Source organism: Ursus arctos, unplaced genomic scaffold (genome assembly GCF_023065955.2).
Source record: "Ursus arctos isolate Adak ecotype North America unplaced genomic scaffold, UrsArc2.0 scaffold_3, whole genome shotgun sequence".
In the NCBI taxonomy this organism is placed as follows: domain Eukaryota; kingdom Metazoa; phylum Chordata; class Mammalia; order Carnivora; family Ursidae; genus Ursus; species Ursus arctos.
The window spans coordinates 90,570,655-90,592,354 of NW_026622985.1; the positions used below are offsets into that span (position 1 = coordinate 90,570,655).

A 21,700-nucleotide genomic window follows, 5' to 3' on the forward strand; every position below is an offset into this window, starting at 1 on the left:
TGGTAGTGCACAAAATCACCAGGATACGTTTTATTTAATGAATTTTAAAGATGTCTCATAGTAATATATCCTACATTTCGTTTAAAATATTTTAATAACTGCATTTCAAAATAATTGGCTTCCTTTGTAATACAACATATTCCATTTCATGGGTTTAAAACATTATTCCGAGAAGGGGTTCTCAGGGTTCACTAGATTGCCGAAGGGGTCCACGTACCAGTAAGGTTAAGAGCCTTTGTGTGAGGAATGCAATCCTCAGCTTTGCAGATGTGACTGAGAACCTGAAGCCTAGACCGGCTCATTGAAAGCAACCTGCCAGCAAGCATTCTTGGTCTGAGTTCTACCCACACTCTTGCACTTTCTGATGGTCCTAATTCCAAATCATTGTATCATTGCCTTTCCCCCTCTCTCCCATCCCCCCCCCCCCACCACGCATCTTTCTCCCAGGTGGGGGCAGCAACAGTTTCTAAGCCACCACATTCCAACCAAAAGTTTCATCATGAAAGTATCTTTATTACAGATGACCTCAGAACATAAAAATAAAGCAAACATTTATCTACCAAAATAACAGCATTCTTGAAATAACTAATCTATGATTCGTTATTTTTATTTATCTAAGACTCTCAAGAAGAAACTATGTTATGCAATGAATTTGCACTCATTGGATAAATTTCAACTCGATATGGGAGAATGACATGTTAGCTAGTTAGCACAATTCTGGAAATGCCTGATTTTCTTTGACATAGTGTTAACTCCATAAATTCCATGAATTAGAATACCAGGCCCAGAAAATAATCACAGCAAACACAAATTCGGTACTTATTCTATATGAAGAATGGTACTAAAGTCCTTATTTATATAAAGTTCACAGCAACTTTTGAAGTAGATACTCATTATACCCATTTTACTGGTGAGAAAATAAAGTCAAGGGAAGTTAAGAGACTTGCCCACGTTTATGTAGCTGCTAGATGGCAGCGCCAGGACTCAAGCCCAGGCTCTAATCCACTGCCACGAGGGGAGGGTGGGCTTAGGACCCTTTGGTGTTGCCGAAATCACTGGAGGAGCCTGTGCTCCGTCTCTACTGTATCCATTATAATAAATACAGAGGACGGAGAGAATGGACGCTATTTTATAACAATAGAACATGTGAACAGGTTCCTGCATTTGAAACAGTATTGGTGAGAACAGAGCAGTTGATGGGCAAGCAATAGACTCTGAAAATTGTAGGCAATTCTTTTCCTCGCTCTGATCACAGCAAGTGCCCACACACGGCGTATTGAGTGTGACCCTGGCCAGGAAATCAGGAATCTGGTCTTCTCACCATGGGGGAACGTGTCCATTTAGAAGGGATATAAAGAGTCGTGTAGGCAGAAGAAAGACGCAGGTGACTTGACCTCTCTGAGCCTTAGAATCCCCGTCTGCAAAATGAGCTGTGACAGTCAGTCACTTATAGCAGTGACAGCGTGTGCACACTGAGACAGGGGGAGCCCTACATCCTACTCCTTTCCCTTGGCCTCTTTCAGAGTCTGTGTCTAGACCTTCACAAAGACTCTGTCCCTACCACGGGCAGTTGGGCCCTCCGCTGTGTGGTCCTTTGTCTCCTGGGAACAGGTGAGTCCGACACCCGACACCCAGTCAGTAAATTCCTGTCCCCACTCTGATAACATCTTACAATAGCATTGGGCGAAGGCAGTAAATTCCTGTCCCCACTCTGATAACATCTTACAATAGCATTGGGCGAAGGGACGTTATCTCCAGCCTTTGTGTCCTTACCCCCCTCCCCCCAGGACCCCTGCATGCTGAAAGCTACCAGATGCCAGCATTCCTGCTCGCCAGGGCTGGACGGGCCGTGACTCTGGAGTGTAAACAGAACTTGGGATACGATGCCATGTACCGGTACTGGCAGGACCCAGGGCGAGGTCTGAGACTGATTCACTACTCAACCGTTGAAAAAGATGTTCAGAGAGGAGACTTGACTGAAGGCTACAGTGTTTCCTGAAAGGAGAAGGGGCTGTTCTCCTCTCACTGTGAAATCGGCGCACACCAACCAGACGGGCGTGTATCTCTGTTCTGGAAGTGTAACAGATCTAGGAGACACGTTTTGCTACTTGTGTTTCCACTCTTTTAGTCCTTTTATATTTATCTGTATCTTTTCTTGAAATCGAACTGTGTCCTGCCACCTTTCCCAAGGCAAAGGATATGAAATTGAATAGAAACAGATCCAAGAAACTAATAGTCTAGTAAGAGAGTAATTAGAATAGATTAGAATAGAATAGGAGGGGTGGGGTGGGGTCATGAGATCTAGAGAAAAACCCAAGAGATTTCAAAGACTCTGGCCATATGTTATTTCCTGAGTGGGGTTATTGGCTCAAGGGCTCATTTTATTGGTGTGTTATCAAATTATTGTGCATATATTCCATATCAGTATTTTAATGTGGAGAAAACAACCTTATAGAACAACTGAAGGAGGAGGAGAAACCTATGGAAAGATACACACTAAGCTGTTAACATGACTTCCCTGGAATAGGGGTGGGAGGAAGGAAGAGGAAAGTAAGCAAAAATAGATCACGGAAAAAGAAGTGTACTACTTAAAATAAAGGTTGATAAGAAAATCAGAGAAGAAAACGAGAGGTTATCTCATGATAAATGAGCTAGTTAAACCAGACCAGAAATACCAGGAAGGTGAAATAATCTACAAACCAGTGGCTACTCTCAGAGTCATAAAAACCATAACAAAACATCTGTATTCTTTGAAAAGATAATTAGATAATCATCAAAAGCGATGCCCAGTCCTGAGTTCGAACCCATGTTAAAGGATGTCTTTCAAACAGCTGCTAAACTTTGAATAAAAACCAGGTAGTAGATAAAACGAAAAATTCATTGATAGGGAAAGATGATGATGATGAAAATTGTATTAAGTTAATACAAATAACCTTTTTAGAAGGTTATAGAACAGCATTCACAGAATGAGAGAATTTTCATCAAAGAGCACGTGTCTATGTACACATATTCACAGAGAGGGTGAAAGGAGAGATCTGGGAAGAATCCCACTGAGGTGTTAACAGGCCTCATCTTTGGCAGTCATGTGGTATTTTATCTTTTATTGTACAACTTTCTAAAAAATATATATATATAGTTTCTGTTGGTAAAACTAGATATAAATTGTTTTAAAAAATGAATATTTATAAATGAATAAAATACAAACTAGGTATATTTACTGAGCTGGGATGAAACTTTCCTTCTGAGGCCAGAGGTGTTTTTGTAACATGAAGCAGTTACATGATTATGAGTCTGCAAAATGGTCATGTCACAGGAAGGTTGCTGATGGGACCTGGGGAAGCTTCATCCTTTTGCTAGTTTGATGCCGCTGTGGGCGCAGGGCTCCTCTGCTGTGTAGCCCTTTGTCACCCGGGAGCCTGCGGGTCCTGAGGACAAAAGAAAAATTCTATTCTGGGCTTCTCAACCCCCAGCCCCAAGCTCTTCCCTTGTCAGGGTCCCTCCTGGGCTTTATGTAAGCTTCTGTGAGCTCTTCTTATAGGCGCTATTGATGTCAAAGTCACGCAGACTCCAGGACATCTGGTCAAAGGCAAAGGACAGAAAGCAAGGACAGATTGTATCCCCGAAAAGGGACATACTTTTGTTTACTGGTATCAACAGACCCAGAAAAAAGAGTTGAAGTTTTTGATTTACTTTCAGAATGGACAAGTTCTTGATCAAATCAACTTGCTCAAGGAGTGATTCTCAGCTAAATGCCCCCCCAAACTCACCCTGCGTTCTGGAAATTCAGTCCTCTGACCCAGAAGACTCAGCGCTATACTTCTGTGTGGGCAGCTAACCCCAGGCACGGAGGTGGTGGTCCTCTAAGTGCACAAACTCTTCGTGGACCCAACTCAGGAAGCGGGTGGTGTATTTTGTTGGAAGGAGGCAACAAGGTAACTGGAGCTAGCTTACGCCACAGTGGACTTACCACGAGGCTAAAGGCTGTTCAGCAGCCATGAAGGAGTGATGGACAATTCTGGAAAAAAAACACCACTTGGGCCTGGGTCTGGAACAACTGCCTCTTCAGTTCTCATTTCTCTTCTTCTTTTGTCCACTTCGTGTAATTCTCTCCCTGTGTTCTGTCTTTCTCTTTTCTTCCAGTCCTCGTGGTGACGTCAGGACAGTAACTAAAGGTCACGGATTCGGCTGCCATCATTTCACCACACTGATAAGGGCCAGCTCAGCTCTTTCTAAACCTGGGGTTAAATCCAGGGGAAACAGTAGCCTGTTCATGATCCAGCCATGAACCTTTTCCTGGAGCATTCAACCCGTACCATGTATGCCTGAATGTATGTATTTCGAATCATATACATCTTGCTTTATTATGCATGCAATTCTGCGTTCTAGATTTTCCCACTTGGCTCGAGTGAAATGCTTCATTTTTCTGTATGTGACTGTAGTCTGTCGTTTCTAAGTGACGCACAGTGCTCCGTGCCCTCTTCTCCAGAATACACCCAATTTTCCTCCACCTTCGTGCCAGCTTTGAGTATGCTTGTACATTTCCCTTCCTGGACCTGTATATTCATTATAGGATTGTATGCCCAGAATCATGACTGCTGAGACATGGTCTACCATTTGTATTTATTTTATGTATCTAGATACCACCAGAGGGCTCCTCAGAATTGCTGTATGAGTCTCAAATCTCACTTAAAAGCACATAAAGCTTCCCATATCCCCTTACCCTCTTATGCTGTTATCCAGTTTCCAGATTGTTGTCAGTCTAGTAGTGTAAAGAGATTGTGATCTCTTCCATCCTGTTTCCCCTAGATCACCATCCATGTTTACCCTAACGACGCACATGACGATTTAAGAAAAATAAATAAAACCAATGATTTACTAGGAAGAGAGACGGAGTTTACTCTATACTCCTATACTATCAACTGGCAACAAGCTAGAAAGCTGGAAAGTGGTGTCTCCCTCCCTCCTTCTCCCATTTGCATTTTTTTTCTGTTTGCTAATGAGTTGAAGTACTTCTTCATTCGATGTTGGTCCCAGATTTCTGTTCTCCAAATGGTCTCTTTGTATCCTTAGGCCATTTCTCTAGTAAGAGTTCTGCGTTTTTCTCAAGGATTTGTAGGCATTTCTTGGATATACTACTAGATATCGGTCTCTTTCTTATTTTAGAGTAAAATTGAAATGCCACCTCCCTATACGGTGCATCCCCATCCCAAACTTCAAAGAACCAGTAGATGTGGAGAGAAACAGGTGGTCTTTCTTCTGGGCAGGTGCTTGTAATGTCCATTACACGAATGCCATCTCTATTCTCCCAGTTCCAGGCCCCTGGCTTTCCAGAGTGCTGGCTTCCCCATTATTACTCATATCCTTGTGTAGCACAGAAACGTTTCCAACCACTGCTATGCCCCAAACTGCTTACCATCCATCAACAACCTCCTTTCACCCAGAAATGCTGAGAAAATCCTTCACTCCATTCAACTGTGCTTTTTGCTCCCTGGAGTGAACCAAATTAATTTTCCTCTCTCTCTCTCTCTCTCTCTCTCTCTTTTTTTTTTTTTTCTCTAACTGGATTCTGCTGGCTGGTTAGAGGAAGGAGCAGTAAAAATTCACATATTTTTTCTTAAAGACTTCCTATTTGCCCTCATATTATCTATTTTAGGGCCAAATGCCATCCAGTGCAATCACCAATTTCACTGAGCTCTTGATATGACAGCTGATTCATGTTAATTCCACCATTTTAATTCACTGAGCCCTAAAAGGATTGGGCAAGTTTTCATCGCATTACATGGCATTTTAGTCTCTGGGGAAAGAGGGAAGAGTAAAAAGAGAGCCATGAAAAATATATTTCAAAGAATGTATATAGTTATGGCAAATAAATTTTTTTTTTTTTTACAAAAAATATGAGAATGTTATATGCTGTGTGTGGGGGGGGGGGGTTTCACCGGACAAATTAAAACAAGTTCCTGAGGAATAATGTAGGGAAACAAATTTTAAGTGATACTCAGAAAACTACCAGCATTTACTATAAAGATGGAAATGCTAACTTAAGAGAAGAATCAAGCCAACAATTTAACAGGGAATGAGAAAATATGAGTAGAAAAACTTTCGTGTAAATTTGGAAAGAACTAGTACTTGTGAAAATGTGTTTAAGAAAGGTTAAGATTGACTTATGTTACCCAGTTCCACCAAGAGCCCTGTCAGAGTGTTACTCGTATAAACCACTTATAATAGTGTCAGCTTGACGATGAGGGTCAGAACCTTAAAAGTGCAAAAATATCATCATAATTATATAATTATACCAAGCATAACAGGAATTTGGGGGCGCCTGGGTGACTCAGTTGGTTAAGTGTCTGACTTAGGCTCAGGTCATGATCCGGGGGTCCCGGGATCAAGCCCCACATCGGGCTCCCTGCTCAGCGGGGAGTCTGCTTCTCGCTCTGCCCCTCCACCCTGCTTGTGCTCTCTCTCTCTCACTCTCAAATAAATAAAATGTTTTTTGAAAAAAATAACAGGAATTGGGCTTCAAGTCAAACGGGTAGTTGTTATCATACTTGCCTGTATCTCTAAGCCACTGTAAAGTTTGAAAGAAGTTTTTAAGGCGACCGTTCTCAGACATTAGACAGCAGGCAGTAGAGGGAAGAAGAAAGGGGGCTTCACGTTTGCCCCAAGTCTCTGCCTTGAAACTGCTTCTAAACTGTAGCATAAGAGCCTGGAACCCAAACAGAGCAAGCAGCCTCAATGCGGCCAGAAGGCAGAGAGCAGAGGTCAGGGCTGCGGAAGTGGCTGATGTTTGTAGGGGGAAGCTGGTGTAGAGAAGAAAGCTATGCAGAAAAACTGCTCCCAACACAGCACGGGGGTCCAACACTGAACAGCGGATACGTACAGAGCCTCCATGAAGCCTGACAGTAGGAGTGGAGATTCTGGCGGCCATGCAGTCCTGGGGGACATATGAATCCTGACCAGCCAGAGTGGAGAGACCTCGCTGAACCCCCTGGGAATACACTTGGCACCCCAAGGCGGGGGGGTCACACCTCAGTCCTAGAATAAAAGCCACTCTACAAGTACTCTAACAATGTTCCACAAGCCTCCAAGTGATCTGGTTGATCTGCGAATAAGTTACCTGCCTGTTAGAGAAAACCATCACAGCACTCTATGAATAAAGGCAGAAAGAAAGAAAGAAAGAAAGAAAGAAAGAAAGAAAGAAAGAAAGAAAGAAAGAAAGAAAGAAAGAAAGAAAGAAAGAAGAAAAGAAAGAAAGAGAGAAAGAAAGAAAGAAAAAGGAAGGAAGGAAGGAAGGAAGGGAGGGAGGGAGGGAGGGAGGGAGGGAGGGAGGGAGGGACTTCTAGACTCTCAACAACGTAACATCCACAATTCCAATCATGCAATGAAAAAGTACATGGAGAGAATGCGCAAATATCACCCATATGTAGCAGGGAAATGGGCAATGGACACCAACCTTGAAATAACACAGATGCTGGACATTTCAGACAAGGAATTTTACGTGATTATTAAAAATACGTTCAAGGATTTAGAGAAAAATGTGTTCATAATTTGATCAGTTGATAAAAGTGATTAACCCATTGCGGTCAAGACCAAAGGAGGAAAGGCACAAATTACCATCTCAATGATGAAAAATAGAATATCTCTAGAAATACAACAGATATTAAAATAATAGAGTATCATAAATAAGCATACGCCAATAAATTCTACAAGTAGATGAAATCATTTGAAAAACACCAACTTACCAAACTGGTTCACGATGAAATTGGCAATGTGAAGAGATTGAATTGTGTATCAAAAACATTCCCTCCAAGAAAACTCCAGAGGCAGATTTCTTTCCTGCTGAACTCTGTCACATGTTTAAGGAAACAAATACCACCAACCTTACAGAAACTTTTTTTAGAAACTAAGGGGTTCTACCTCACAGCTCCTTATGTGAAGCTAGCAAAAACCTGATGTCAAACTCTGACAAAGATACGACAGAACACGATTTTTATGACCGTAGATGAAAAGAATCCTTATCGACATATTAACAAAGCAAACCCAAAAGAGCACACATCGGTGCACGTGCGCACGTGTGCAGCCATCTGTGGGGGCAAAGAACACGACCAAGTGGGCTTATTGCAGAATCCTTAGGAGAATAATGACCATATTAATAGATGCTGAGAAAACTTGTGACAAAATCCAGTACTTGTTCAAAATAAGCACTCTTATCAAACTGGTGGAAGGAGGGGTTTCTCACCCTGCCGGAGGCTAGCAACAAAGGCTCCACAACGAACACCCTGTTTAACGGTTAATATTGAACGCTTGCTTCCTACGGTTGGGAATAAGGCACGATGTTTCCTGTCACCACTTTCCTTCAACATGAGATTGGAAGTCTTAACCCGTGTGACAAGCCAAACAAATAAAAGAAAAAGAAAAAAAAGAAAAATCATTAATATTGTAAAGGAAGACAAAGAATTATGACTATTTTCAGATTACATGGTTGTTTATATTAAAAACACCAAGGAATCAATGAACAACAACTAGAAATAATTAGTGAAGTTAGTAAGACAAGATGCACGGTCAGTACAAAAAAAAAAAACAACACAAGTGTTTTTATACTAGTTGCAAACAGTTGAAAAATGAACTTCAGGGGCGCCTGGGTGGCACAGCGGTTAAGCGGCTGCCTTCGGCTCAGGGCGTGATCCCGGCGTTATGGGATCGAGCCCCACATCAGGCTCCTCCGCTATGAGCCTGCTTCTTCCTCTCCCACTCCCCCTGCTTGTGATCCCTCTCTCGCTGGCTGTCTCTATCTCTGTCGAATAAATAAATAAAAATCTTTAAAAAAAAAAAAAGAAAGAAAAATGAACTTCAGGAGACAATACCGTATACAATAGTATCAATAACAGAAATAAATTCAGCAAACGATGTTCAATGAAAAACTACAAAACACCACAAAGGGAAATTAAAGAAAATGTTAAAAGTGGGAAGACTTATCATGTTTATGGATTGGATGTTTCAATGCATTAAGATAGCAGTTTTCTCCACAAATAATGTTGGAACAACTGGACGATCATGTGAAAAGGAACTTACTGATACCTCATACTAGAAACAAAAGTCAATTTGAGATGGGTCGTAGACCTAAGCATAAAAGCTGGAACTACGAATCTTCTAGAAGAAAAGAGAAAACCATCTTTGTGAGGTTTTCTTACGACACAGAAAGCACTAAACAGCAGTAAAACTATTTTGTGCCTGAGGACATGCATTACATAGATCAATGGTTCACAAATGAGAAGAGACTTTCAGTGTCTCTAGAATCTCACTCATGAACACAGAGCCCACGGTGAAAAGCAGGGTTTGGGGGGAGACTGGGCAGTCTTTGCTCTGCCCGTGGTGGAGGATGGTTCAGAGAAGTCGGTTGTAAATAAGATTTGGGAAAAATAAAATAAGACAAAATCAGAGGGGGACAAACCCTAAAAGACTTGTCACTCCAGGAAACAAACTGAGGGTTGCTGGAGGAGAGGGGGGTGGGGGGATGTGGTAACTGGGTAATGGGCATTAAGGAGGGCACGTGATGTAATGAGCGGTGAGTTGTTATATGCAACTGATGAATCACTAAACTCTACCTCTGAAACTAATAATACACTATATGGTAATCAATTGAATATAAATAAAATTAAATTAAAAAAAAAGATTTGAGAGCTGTATGAGCCATCCCAGAGGAGGGAGAATACTGGTCCATGCCATCAAGGACCCTCCGGGTTGTCCAGAAATTGGAGTACCTTTTTCAATTCCATGCCCATCCAATTATGTGTCTTCTCCGTTCCTTCCTCGGATAATGGTCGCTCACTCCTCCTCTGGTATAGATTCTGCTCCCAGGACATCTTGCTTGTACAGACGTCTACTGTAGGACTCCACTGGACCTTGACAGACGTGGCCCCTGATAATAGTTTATCTTCACCTCCCAAATCTCTCTTCCACTCCAGTCACTGCCTACAGCAGGGGGCAGCAAAACAGCACGCTTACTTTAAGAACTGCAAATTAAGGACAAACTCAGATGACAATCTTTCTTATAATTATCCTGTTTGTATTAATGAAGCCCCGGGGTAAGCAATTTACTGGAAAAAAAATCCAAGTTTCTACTGGTAGGGTTAATGAACAATTCTGTTCAGAAAGAGAGAGAAGAGGGGGCGCCTGGGTGGCACAGCGGTTAAGCGTCTGCCTTCGGCTCAGGGCGTGAGCCCAGCGTTACGGGATCGAGCCCCACATCAGGCTCTTCTGCTATGAGCCTGCTTCTTCCTCTCCCACTCCCCCTGCTTGTGTTCCCTCTCTCGCTGGCTGTCTCTATCTCTGTCGAATAAATAAATAAAATCTTAAAAAAAAAAAAAAAGAATGAATACAAAGACTTTAAAAAAAAAAAAAGAAAGAGAGAGAAGGGAGAGTTGTACTGGAATGTCATATAGAATATGTACACTGGCTGTGAAATGTGCCCGAATAAAGCAATGAGCGTGCAAAATAACGTGGGAGAGAGAGAAATAGTTGGGAATGAACAAGAGAGGCCATGACTTGGTAATTTTTGAAGCTGGGTAATGTGGGGACGTTGGAGGCTCATTATATTATTACGTCCACTTTATATATGCTGGAAGTTTTCCTATTCAAAAGAAAAACTATTAAAAAGAAGACTTTCCCATGAGATAGACAGCTGGATTGATTCGTGTAGGAGGCTGTGGGATATTCATGGATGAGGAAGAGTCAGGACAAGCACAGACCTGGAGGGCAAAGAGGACAGACTTAAGACATCAATGTTTCACACTATCGTTGTGGTTGTCCTGTATTTGTACTTTGTTGCATGAGATATTGAAGACTTTTCCTCCTAAACTCAGCAACAATTTATGCTATGCTAAAATTACCTCTTTATTAAACAAGTTCCAGTTCATTCAAAATAGGAGGGAAGATATTGAGTATTTCTTTGGAACACATACCCACATTAAGAGAATACCTTCCTACAATGAGCCTGTATTTTCAATAAAGATCTGTGCCCAGGAAACATTGACCAGAAAGCAGTGTGCATTAAAGAGCAGTGGAAATTTGGAACAAAGTCAGTAGGGCTGATCCCCTAGGAAAAGGCAAAATAAAACAAAACTCTCAAACTTGATGGTGAGTAGATTGAAATTGCATAGCTTACCTAGACCTGAGTTAGAAAAAAAACTGAATAAATGCAGGAAAAGGAGAAATGTTACAGTGTCACAACCTTCCACTGGGACTGGTTTCCCTTCATTTGAAAGGATTCTGAATTTACTCCATAGGTCACTCAGCTGGGACGAGGGTGTGGCCTTGAGCAACGGTGCTAGGCAAGGCGTGGGAAGAGGAAGAGAGACTCCTGTCCGGTGGGTGGCAGAGAAGAACCAGGAAGAGATGAGGGAGTTGAAGAGTCTCTGCACCTTTGGTAGGATGCAGAGTAAGAAAGCCAAGGCACCACGTGTCTGAGTAAAGAGGCAGTGACGGTTAGGCCCCGGGGGGAAAGGAGTGTGCCTGCATCTTTCTCAGAGGCTTGGTAAGCTGAGGGACAGCATCAGTGACCGAATATTTCCCATTTCCTATTCCATGCCCTGTTTCCCCAACAGTCAGAGTGGGAAACGCATCCATCCTGCCTGTCCCTACCATGGGCTTCTTGCTCCTCTGCTGTGTGGTCTTTTGTCTCTTGAGAACAGGTGAGTTTGGGAAACATGGGAAGCCCTGCCTTCAATTTCCCAGGTCCTGGCGGAAGCTTCTCCCTTGAGCCTGTGGCCAGAGGACCCTTCCTAGGCTCTGTCTCCAGTTTCTGTCTTGTTTCCCCACAGGCTCCATGGATGCTGGCATTACCCAGACCCCAAAGAATGGGATTATAAAGACAGGAAAGAGCATTTTACTGGAGTGTTATCAGACGAAGGGCCGTGACTATATGTACTGGTATCGACAAGACCCAGGACTGGGGCTACGGCTGATCTACTACTCCTACGTCAATGATATTAATGAAGGAGAGGTCTCCCACGGGTACAATGCCTCTCGAGAGGACCTGTCGAAATTCTCCCTGTCCCTAGGCTCTGCCATCCCCAACCAGACAGCGCTTTACTTCTGTGCCATCGGTGATTTGCACAGTGCTTGTTGGCCACCTGCTCTCCATACAGAAAGACAGGCACATTTGCTCAGACGGGCACAGACGGCTTCCTCCGTGGGGATCCTTAGGGGTCTGAGTAGTTCTACAGTGTGTGAGTCTCAGTCTGAGCTCAGGGCCATGTAGGGTCAATGTGCTGCAGGCTATGTGGTGACTGAAACCACAGGCTGGACTGAACCTATCTCTCCCGCCGACTGACCCTCTTTCTCTGTTCTACAGGGGCTAGCTCAGTAGTGCCCTTCGAGGGGAATGACCCTGACATCTGGCAATACCACTTGGTTTGCCAGGAGAGCATCTCTTAGTAGCTCCTACACAATGTGGTTTTTCATGGTTCCTTTGCTTCTGTCCCCGGCCACTTTGTAATGCGCTCCACTCCATTCGGCTGCTACTGACAGTCCGTTTGTCCTGCTGTCCCCTTCTCAGTCCTGCTTCCTCCAAGCACCAGGCACTGTCCAGCTCTGTATTTGGGTGCCTTTCTACCAGAAGCACACTGACTACCTTGTTTTCTAAGACTTCATCCTAAGCACATTTAATTAGTAGTGAAATCTGACTCAGAAGGTGAAGTTTGTCCAGGACTAGAGCCTGAGATCTATAAAAGTTCTCTTTCATCTACTGCCCCTCACTCGGATCTCTGCGGAGAATACTCTTAACCTGCAGGAGCAGAGAGACTGTGTCATTATCTGGATGTACTGAATTCCAAAAAAAATTGTCTGTTCCCCGGCATGGAGCCAAAGCCCAGAGCTTGGAGATTCATCTTTCTCTCAAGGCATTGGACTAAGCCCCCACTCCCCTGCAGAGAGGACCCCCCGGGAGCCAGTGAACTCCAGGCACAAAAATACTCAATCAAGGGCTGCCATCGCCTGATGTAAAACCCGCCTAAGAACCAAACTGAAGACTATCTTATGTGCTTTGTCTTCGTACCCCATGAGCCTCAATTATTTCAACAAAAGAATCCACGACACGGTGACAGTTCACCCAAAGAATGCAACTTATTTCATTTTCCACCTGTTCTGATCTGAAAAGAATGTCACACTTTTTTTCATCTCCTGTATGAATTCTATCTCATCTTTCCCTTTAAAGTCAGTTTTCTAGACTTTTGTTCCCTGCTTTCTATGCACGCTTCACCAAAGTCTCATCTGTAATAGTCATTCTTCTCTCATAAGCTATTAACTGTTCCCTTTAATTATTTGCTGGACATTTCTAGATTTTTCTAGGACGTTCCTTCTGCCTTCTTTTTTCCTTCAGTATAAATACTCTTCCTTAACCTTCCCATCCACGATCACGACAATTTCTTTCCTAAGTTCCAAGCTGGTACTCACCTGTCTCCTGGACCCTTCCAGCCAGATGCTCTACAGTTTAAACTCAAGTGACTTATTGCTGGATTTATTGTCCCCTAACCCTGTGCGCACCCATTCTGGCCCATGCACTGTATTTCTTCTCCGTGATTGAAACCATCTTTCTAGATTCCTCTTTCCATAAGCCCTCGCATTAAGTCCATTTGCAAATCTGTTACCTCTAAGATACAGATGTAGCGATCTGAAGGGGCACCTGCACCCCAATGTTCACAGCAGCAATGTCCACAATGGCCAAACTATGGAAAGAACCAAGATATCCATCGACAGATGAATGGCTAAAGAAGATGTGGTTCATATATACAATGGAATATTACTCAGCCATCAGAAAGGATGTATCCTTACTATGTACATCAACGTGGATGGAACTGGAGGGTATTATGCTGAGTGAAATAAGCCAATCAGAGAAAGACAATTATCATATGGTTTTGCTCATGTCTAGAATATAAGAAACAGCACAGAAGATCATAGGGGAAAGGAGGGAACACTAAATGGGAAATCATCGGAGAGGGAGACAAACCACGAGAGACTCTTAAACTCTAGGAAACAAACTGAAGGTTGCTGGAGGGGAGGAGGGTGGGGGGATGGGGTAACTGGGTGATGGGCGTTAAAGAGGGCACGTGATGTAAGGAGCACTGGGTGTTGTATGCAGCTGGTGAATTTTTGGACTCTACATCTGAAACTAATGATGTACTATATGTTGGCTGATTGAATTTAAATAAAAGAAAAAAACAAACCAAATCTATTACTTCTATATTCCATATTGTCATAGGTTTGGTTTTCTAGGAAGCCGACTTTGCAGGGGAGATTAGTGTTCCATGGGTTATTAGAAAGTATCATTTTCGGCCAACGTGGGTAGAAGGGAAAGAAAGCAGGACAGGCTGAAGAAGAAGCTGGGCTGTTCCACAGCCTTACCAAAAGCCCTCGCTGAGCCACAGGGAGCCTTGAAGCCACGACGGACCTTAGAACCACCCGAAGGTGAAGCAAGGAGACTAGGTCTTGTACCCACTTTCCTTGCAACCATGCCAGTGTGCATGGGTCGCCCTGAGAAAGGGCATGCCCTAGAGGATGGGGGCAGGGAAGGGTCTCTTTCGCCAAGACAATTCACAAAGGGGGCTGTTAGGCATCAGCGTTCCTAGCAGATAGGGAACGTGTCCTTCTTGCCTGAAGGGAGATATCAGGGACACATCACAGTTTTCAACACGCATATTTATCTGACTCAGTTGCTCCTTCCCTTCCTCGTTGCTTCTACTGCAGGGCAGACCCTCAACGTTCATTCCCTCGAAAAAAAGGCACTGCCTTTCCCATTGGTCCACTCGCCTCTTACTTCATCTGCTTTATTCGGTCTTGGACGTTGCCACCAGCCGGAATGTGTCTGGCATTCTTCACACGGCACGCAAAGTCCTTCATGAACAGATCTCTGTCTAAAAATATGGCCAAATCTTCCACGTTCCCTTCAGCCCTTTAGACTGTAGCTCAGCTGAATGCTTTATGTTTCCCTGAATAGACCAAACCAGCCGAGTTGCACAACTATAACTTTGCAAATGTTCTTTCTCATTAGAAATGGGCTATTTCTTCACTACCTGATTTACTCTTGCACGTATTTTCATTCTTAGCTCAGAGGTTAGCTTAACTATAAAGGCTTTTGCAGGGCGCTGGGTGGCTCAGTTGGTTAAGCGTCTGCCTTTGGCTCAGGTCATGATCTCAGGGTCTTGGGATCAAGTCCCATGTCAGGCTCCCTGCTCAGCGGGGAGCATGCTTCTCCCTCTGCTTCTGCACTTCCTCTCTCACCCATGCTCTCTCTCTCCTTCAAATAAATAGTCTAAAAAAAAAATTTTAAATAAAGGCTTTTGTGACTCCCACAGACAAAAGACTCAGTTTTTATTGATTCTAAATACTATAGTCATTGTATTCTTTACTAAAGAGACTATATATTCTTTAGTTTAAGAGTGATTTTCCTGCAATTTTATACCCTTAGAACTGAGTAAATTGTCTAAGTAAAGGAAAGATGGAAGAAAGAAAGGAAGTGAGGGAGGAAAGGAAGAGTATGTCTTTCAAGTAGTTCCTCGGGATTTTCTGAGTTCTGGCGCGTGCTTATTTAAGTCCTCCACAACCCCCACCTCCAAGTCCTTTTAAAAGAAAGAAAATATGTTTGGTTAAGCATAATTCTATAAGAAGACTAAGAACATTGGAAAATGAGAGAGGATGTTTTACTGGACCAAATGTGTGGAGACATATGTAACGATTATTTTTGATAATTGCTGTGTCCTTAATCATTGAGAAATTCTCAGCAGCTGCTCCAGACATGTCCCTCGCTGTATCAGGAAGGTGGACCACGCGTGAGTCATTCCTGCCCTGGCAACAAGGGCTGGAGAGTTATCCCTGCCCTCAAGTACCCCTTCATCCGAGTGGGACCCCAGCCTCTCCTAACTCCTCCCAACCCAACATCCACCCCTTGGGTTCTTCCTTCTTTCTTCAATCACTTCTACTGTGAGAATCAGATTTTACACCCAGTTACTGCTGGGGACTTTCGTCAGCTCATCATTCATCCTTAAATCTTCTCACACCTAGACCAGTTCGGGGCCTCTCCCCTTCCTATCTCTTTAAAATTCATCGGAAAGGCCCTTCTCAAATCTCTGAGAGTCTATTCATCCTTTTCACCTTTTTTTTCAGCAGGGGGCAGTAAAATTTCATTTTTTTTCTTCCTGGATGCTACCTATTAAGGTCAGACCAGCTTTCGAAGTAAGAGCAGAGAACAAATGTCATTCAGTTTTCACGGCGAGCCTTGTCTTAAAGAAGTCTTTCACGAGACAAGAATATTTCAGGGTTTGGTAAGTCAAAATTGTTATATTCTTTTGAGACATAGGAGACAGCAAGAGTGAGCAGGGGCCTGCCGTTGGCATATACAAAACAGATAAAGGTGATCCTCGCATAGGAAAGCCACAGAGTCGAATCCAAACCCCCAGGTCAGCAGCAGCTCCGCAAGAACTTGACTGAACGTCAACTGTGGCTCCCAGGGCACTAGGGCAAAGGGAGCAGACAAAGGGGGAAGGGGTCCCAGGATTCACCTTTGTGGCTCATGGCTAAAGCTAAGGACTTTTCTGGTGGAAAGAAATGGGGAAAAGAGAGGAGAGAGGCTAGTACTTGGTTTGAATGCTGTCTACTCTAGCAGCTCCCAAAATATTTTAGTCAGTGGTACCAAAGCACGTATGGAAAGACCTGCCGGTCTGAATTGTCTGTTCAGTCATGATCGATGGTACTGACGAAAGAAAGATGAACTGAATATAAAGGAGCCTAAGCTGATAAAGTTGGTGAAATCTGAACCCTGAGTTGATGAGAAATAAGACTGGAAAGTGGTATAATTACCATACAATAAGAACAACACATTTTCTGAGAACTCAGCATTGTGAGGCTATCTGCTAAGCCCTTCACACGTGTTATCTAAATGGGTTCCCTCCTGTAATCCTCCCAACGAGGTGTCTCGTGCCTGTCTGATCGAGCTGCCCTGTTCTCTGGGCCCTTCTTTTGAGCTCTTCTCTCCCAACTTTGCAGAGGAATTCGTTCCAGTTCATCCTTCAGAACTCACCTCAAACGTCACTTCCTTTCCTGACCTTCCCTATTCGGTCAAATCTTCCTATTACAGCCTTTCAAAGCTCTGCAGTCCTCACTTTCATAGCTCGTAAAATGGCTGCAGTTTAATATTTGTGAAAAGAGTAGAGACTAGAGTTAAGAGAAATGAGCAAAGCATCTGGCCTACTTCGGATGAGAGAGGTAAACAAGAATATTAGTTCTCTGATGGGTTAAGGATTATAGATGACACTGCTCTAACAACAGGATGGCCGTGGGGCCCAGGTAGTTTGCAGGGACTGTGTTGTCACACAACGACTTCATCAAGAGCCCATCCCACTTCCCCAGAACTGGAACACACCCTTCTGGCCCTAACTGTGCCATGGCTGTCAGGCTCCTCTGCTATGTGGCCCTTTACCTTCTGGCGGCAGGTAAGTCATAGACACAGATTTCTCTAAAATTAGAAAGGAACATTTTTCCCTTGTTCTGGTTCTGTACTGGTTCCAGCATCAAGGCCTCTGTTGCTAATTTTTGTCTCCTTTTCTCAGGCCTCGTGGATGCTGGTGTCTCCCAGACCCCAAGACACAGTGTTTCAGGGACAGGAAAGAAGATTGTTCTGGAATGTTCTCAAACTCTGGGCCATGACAACATGTACTGGTATCGACAAGACCCAGGAAAGGCACTAGAGCTGATGCATTATTCATATGGCGTTAATACCACAGAGAAAACAGAGCTCTCCTCCGGATCAGCTGTCTCCAGAATAAAGAAGGAGCATTTCCCCCTAACCCTGGAGTCTGCCAGCCCCTCACAGACATCTCTGTACCTCTGTGCCAGCAGTGAATACACAGTGCTGCATGGGCACCTACAGCCTGCATAAAAAGGGTAGAATCGCAAAGGTGAGGAAGCCCCATCTAACCTCATCGGAAACTACAAAAGCCACGGCAAATCTTCCCAGACTCCTCAGCCCTGAGAAGGCTGTGTGGTCTGAGCAACAATCTGGGTAGGAAACCAATCCTGGGTCAGTCTCTACCAAGCTGGGGAATGGTCCAGCCCACAGCCAGGGACTAACTTCTCTCCTGCATCTGGGTCCATTCTAACTAGAGGTTGATCAATTCTGTGGCTGGTTTCAAGTAACCCAACTTTTAGCTCCACGGATTTCTATCTGATTGATTCCAAATTTGATCTTTATTGTTCCTTCCTTATTCTTATTTTTTGTTTATTTTTGTTTATTTTGCTTCTCTTTACAGTTTCTTGAGGTAGAAATTTAGAGAATGCAGACCTTTGGTTTTTTTCCTCTAACGTAGTCATTTAAAGCTATAACTATCCCTTTAGTCACTACTGCATTCCATGCGATTTGATATATTTCTGCTTCAGTCAGTTAAAAATATAATTTGCCTTGAGATTTCTTCTGTAACCCATGATTCATTTAAGAGTGTGTTGTCAAATTTGCAAGTATTGGGGCATTTCCCAAATTGCTTTCTGTTGTTTATTTCTAAATAGTTTGATCGGAGAAGATCCTTTGCATTTTCTCAATCCTTTGATATATGCTGAGATTGTTTTATGGCACATGTGGTCTATATTGGAAAACATTCTATGTGTTCTTGAAAACAATGCATATTTCGTGGTTGTAGAGTAGAGCATTCTAAAACCATCAGTTAGGTCAACTTGGTTGATAGGGGTTTTCAAGTCTCTTTACCCTGACTTGTTCTGTCTGGTTGGTATGATCAATTTTTGAAGGTGGAGTATTGAAACCACCAGCTACAGTTTTGATAGGTTCATTTCTTCTGTCATCGTGTCGGTTCTTACTTCATGTATTTTGGGACTGTACTGGTATGTGTCAGGAGATCTCCCCACAGTACTGCCCAGGCTAATGCTCTCTACACAAAAATGAACTAAATTTAGAGATTTGTGGGAGGCCACCAAGTTTACCAATATATGCAAAATGAGAGTGTCAGGAAAAGAGGAGCAAGAGAAAGAGCAAGAACAAATCATAGCCAAAAATGTATCCAATGATGGAAAACATTAATCAACAGAACCTAGAGCTTAGTGACTCTCCGTCACAATAAACACAGATATCCTTATCGAGATGTTATAGTCAAACCTCAGAAAGCCAAAATACACAGAGACAATGTTTAAATCAACAAGAGAATGAGAAAAATGAGAAAAAGGACTCCTCATGTGCAGCAGACCGGCAATATGGGTGACTCCTGACTTTGCCTCAGAAATGACGGAGGACAAAGGAGAGCGTGACGTGCAGCAAGAAACAAACAAAAGTCACCAAGAATTCTATACCCAACAAAGCTATCCTTTGAAAATGAAGGTGAAATAAAGACATTCCCAGATAAGCAAAAAATAAGAGATTTCATAGTTAGCAGACTTGCCTTACAGAAAAATATTTAAGACACAGCCTGAAAGAAAACGACACTGATAGTACCTTGAGTCCACAGGAAGAAATAAAAGCACTTGAAAGAATAAATGTAAAAGGAATCATAGATAGATAGATTAACATAAAAGCAGAAGTTAATGAGGTAGCAAATTTTGGGACAGTAGAACTAAGAAATAAATAAGCTGATTTCTTGGAAAAAATAGAACATTGCTTGCCAATTAAAAGGCAGAGAAAAAATATACTAGATAAGGAATGTCAAGGGGGAAATTATCACAGTAGAGTACATTTTTTAAGACAATATTTTGTACAATTCTCTACAAATAACTTCCAAGCTTAAATGGATCTCATTTTCAGAAAATACAGTTTCATAAAACTGTAATGCAGATAGAAAGTCTAAGCAGAACAATGGCTAATGGCTATAAGAGAAATACATGCACTGCCACAATCCCAACAACCATCCCAGCAGCAATGAAAATAAAAGGTGGGGGGAGAGTTTATGGTGCATTTGGCAGTATGTACATTCCCAGAATCACACTCCCTGCAATTATCTCCTTTACTGGAAGCAAACTGGTAGCCAAAGGAACAGAAATAGTTAACAAGAAAATACATTCTGCTGGATGAAATATTTACTATAAATAGAAATGTTTACCTGAAGACAAAATTCTTCAGAATTCTCTAATTCTCATAATAAGAGACCAACTGGTTATAAGGATGATTCTGCATGATAAGAAAGTATTTGGAATCACTTAAGACTTGCTAAATGTTAAAGGAAATTTATTCATAAATAAGAAATAGGACAATTAAAGGACAGAACCTCGAAATGGACAGCAGCAGACCTTTAGAAAAGAAATCCACCAAGAAGTTAGAAAAGAAATTGTGCTTGAGTCAGCTACCTGCTAAAGTATACTCAAGGTTTTCAACAAGAATAGAGACATCTAGTCTAGGATACCTGAGAGTAAAGGACATTTTGCATTTCAGGCAGATGGGAAATGGCATGCCAAGTGTGGTTTTAGATTTAGAAATTAGAGTAAATTGAAAAACAATCCCGCAGGAGAAAAGATCCCATCAAATTCTTAAAAGAGAGAGAGAGATAAAGAATCTTCGAGAAATTCATTATTAATTGTTGAAAATATGGGTTTTGGAATTAAATTTATCTGGTCACTTTCTAGTTTTGCCAAGTTACCGAACTTCTCTAAAGATAATTTCTAGTCTATAAAATGGAATCAGTAATATATGTCTCCCAGAGGTTTATTTAGTCGAGAAAATGTATGTGGATTACCTAACAAAATCCCCAGCATAGAAATTAGACTCAGTAATAGATAATGATGTCGGTAGCAGTAATATTAGTAGCAGTGTGCTAGTTAACTAGTACTAGTTAACCATTTTGAGAGCTAAATCTTAATGAGTGGTTACCACATGTGACATCATAGGCAAACCACCTACAAGCTGACAAGAGCTGGAAGAAGACCTGCTCCTTCTCCTATCCTGCCCTGGGCATCAGGCCCCTCTGAAGACTAAACTTTTTGTCTCTCGGCAGCAGGTGAGATCATGGAACACAAGGAACAATCATATAGTGGGATTTCTAGGCTCTAGCACAACCCTTTTTTTTTTTTTTCATGGCCAAAATGGCGGACACTGCCTATAACTTCTGCATCCTTTTCCCACAGGTCACTTGGGTATTAGAGTAATCCAGAATCTAGATATAAAACAGAACAGGGGGGAAAAAGCTTTTGTTTGAATGTCTTTAGGACTTTGTTCATAACAGAATGTTCTGGTGTAACCAAGTCCCAGTGTTGGGGTGACAGCTGATCCACGGCTCACTTGTTGCCGGCAAGACTGAAAAAGATCCTTGAGGCTCACGGTGTCTCCTGGAAGAAGGAGGAGGATGTCTTCAGGCTCCGGAGACCCCTTCACACTTCTGTACCAGCAGCTTATCTACGACAATCTACAGCCACATCCTCAGGTGGCCTAGCATTTGAGAAAAAAGAAAAAAAATCTTCCTAGAAATAATGTGAAGTAGCAAAAAGCCACATCTATCACATTTGAACTTCAGTTCATCTGTGATGACTCGTATCTCATAATTTCCCCCAAATGCTTTTCTCTCCAAGCAAGCGGTTTGAGAGCAGTTGCTAGATCGTTGAAATGGTTAGTAGCTCTAAGTACCTGTGTAGCGTTCGTCCACACCCAGTTCCATCTGCTGGAACCTTCGGTGAGATGAGTTCCTACACCAGATCCAAACCACCTGAGAGCATGTTCTTGGCACCT

General features: G+C 42.6%; 1 gene segment (V, D, J or C); it reads left to right on the forward strand.

Annotated features, from left to right (window-relative positions):
* LOC113267076 (T cell receptor beta constant 1-like) overlaps positions 1-21,700 on the forward strand; it is a 111,255-nt gene that overhangs the window by 39,379 nt on the left and 50,176 nt on the right. Inside the window, 1 exon segment of the C gene segment in view lies at positions 21,589-21,607. Coding sequence covers positions 21,589-21,607 — 19 coding nt within the window.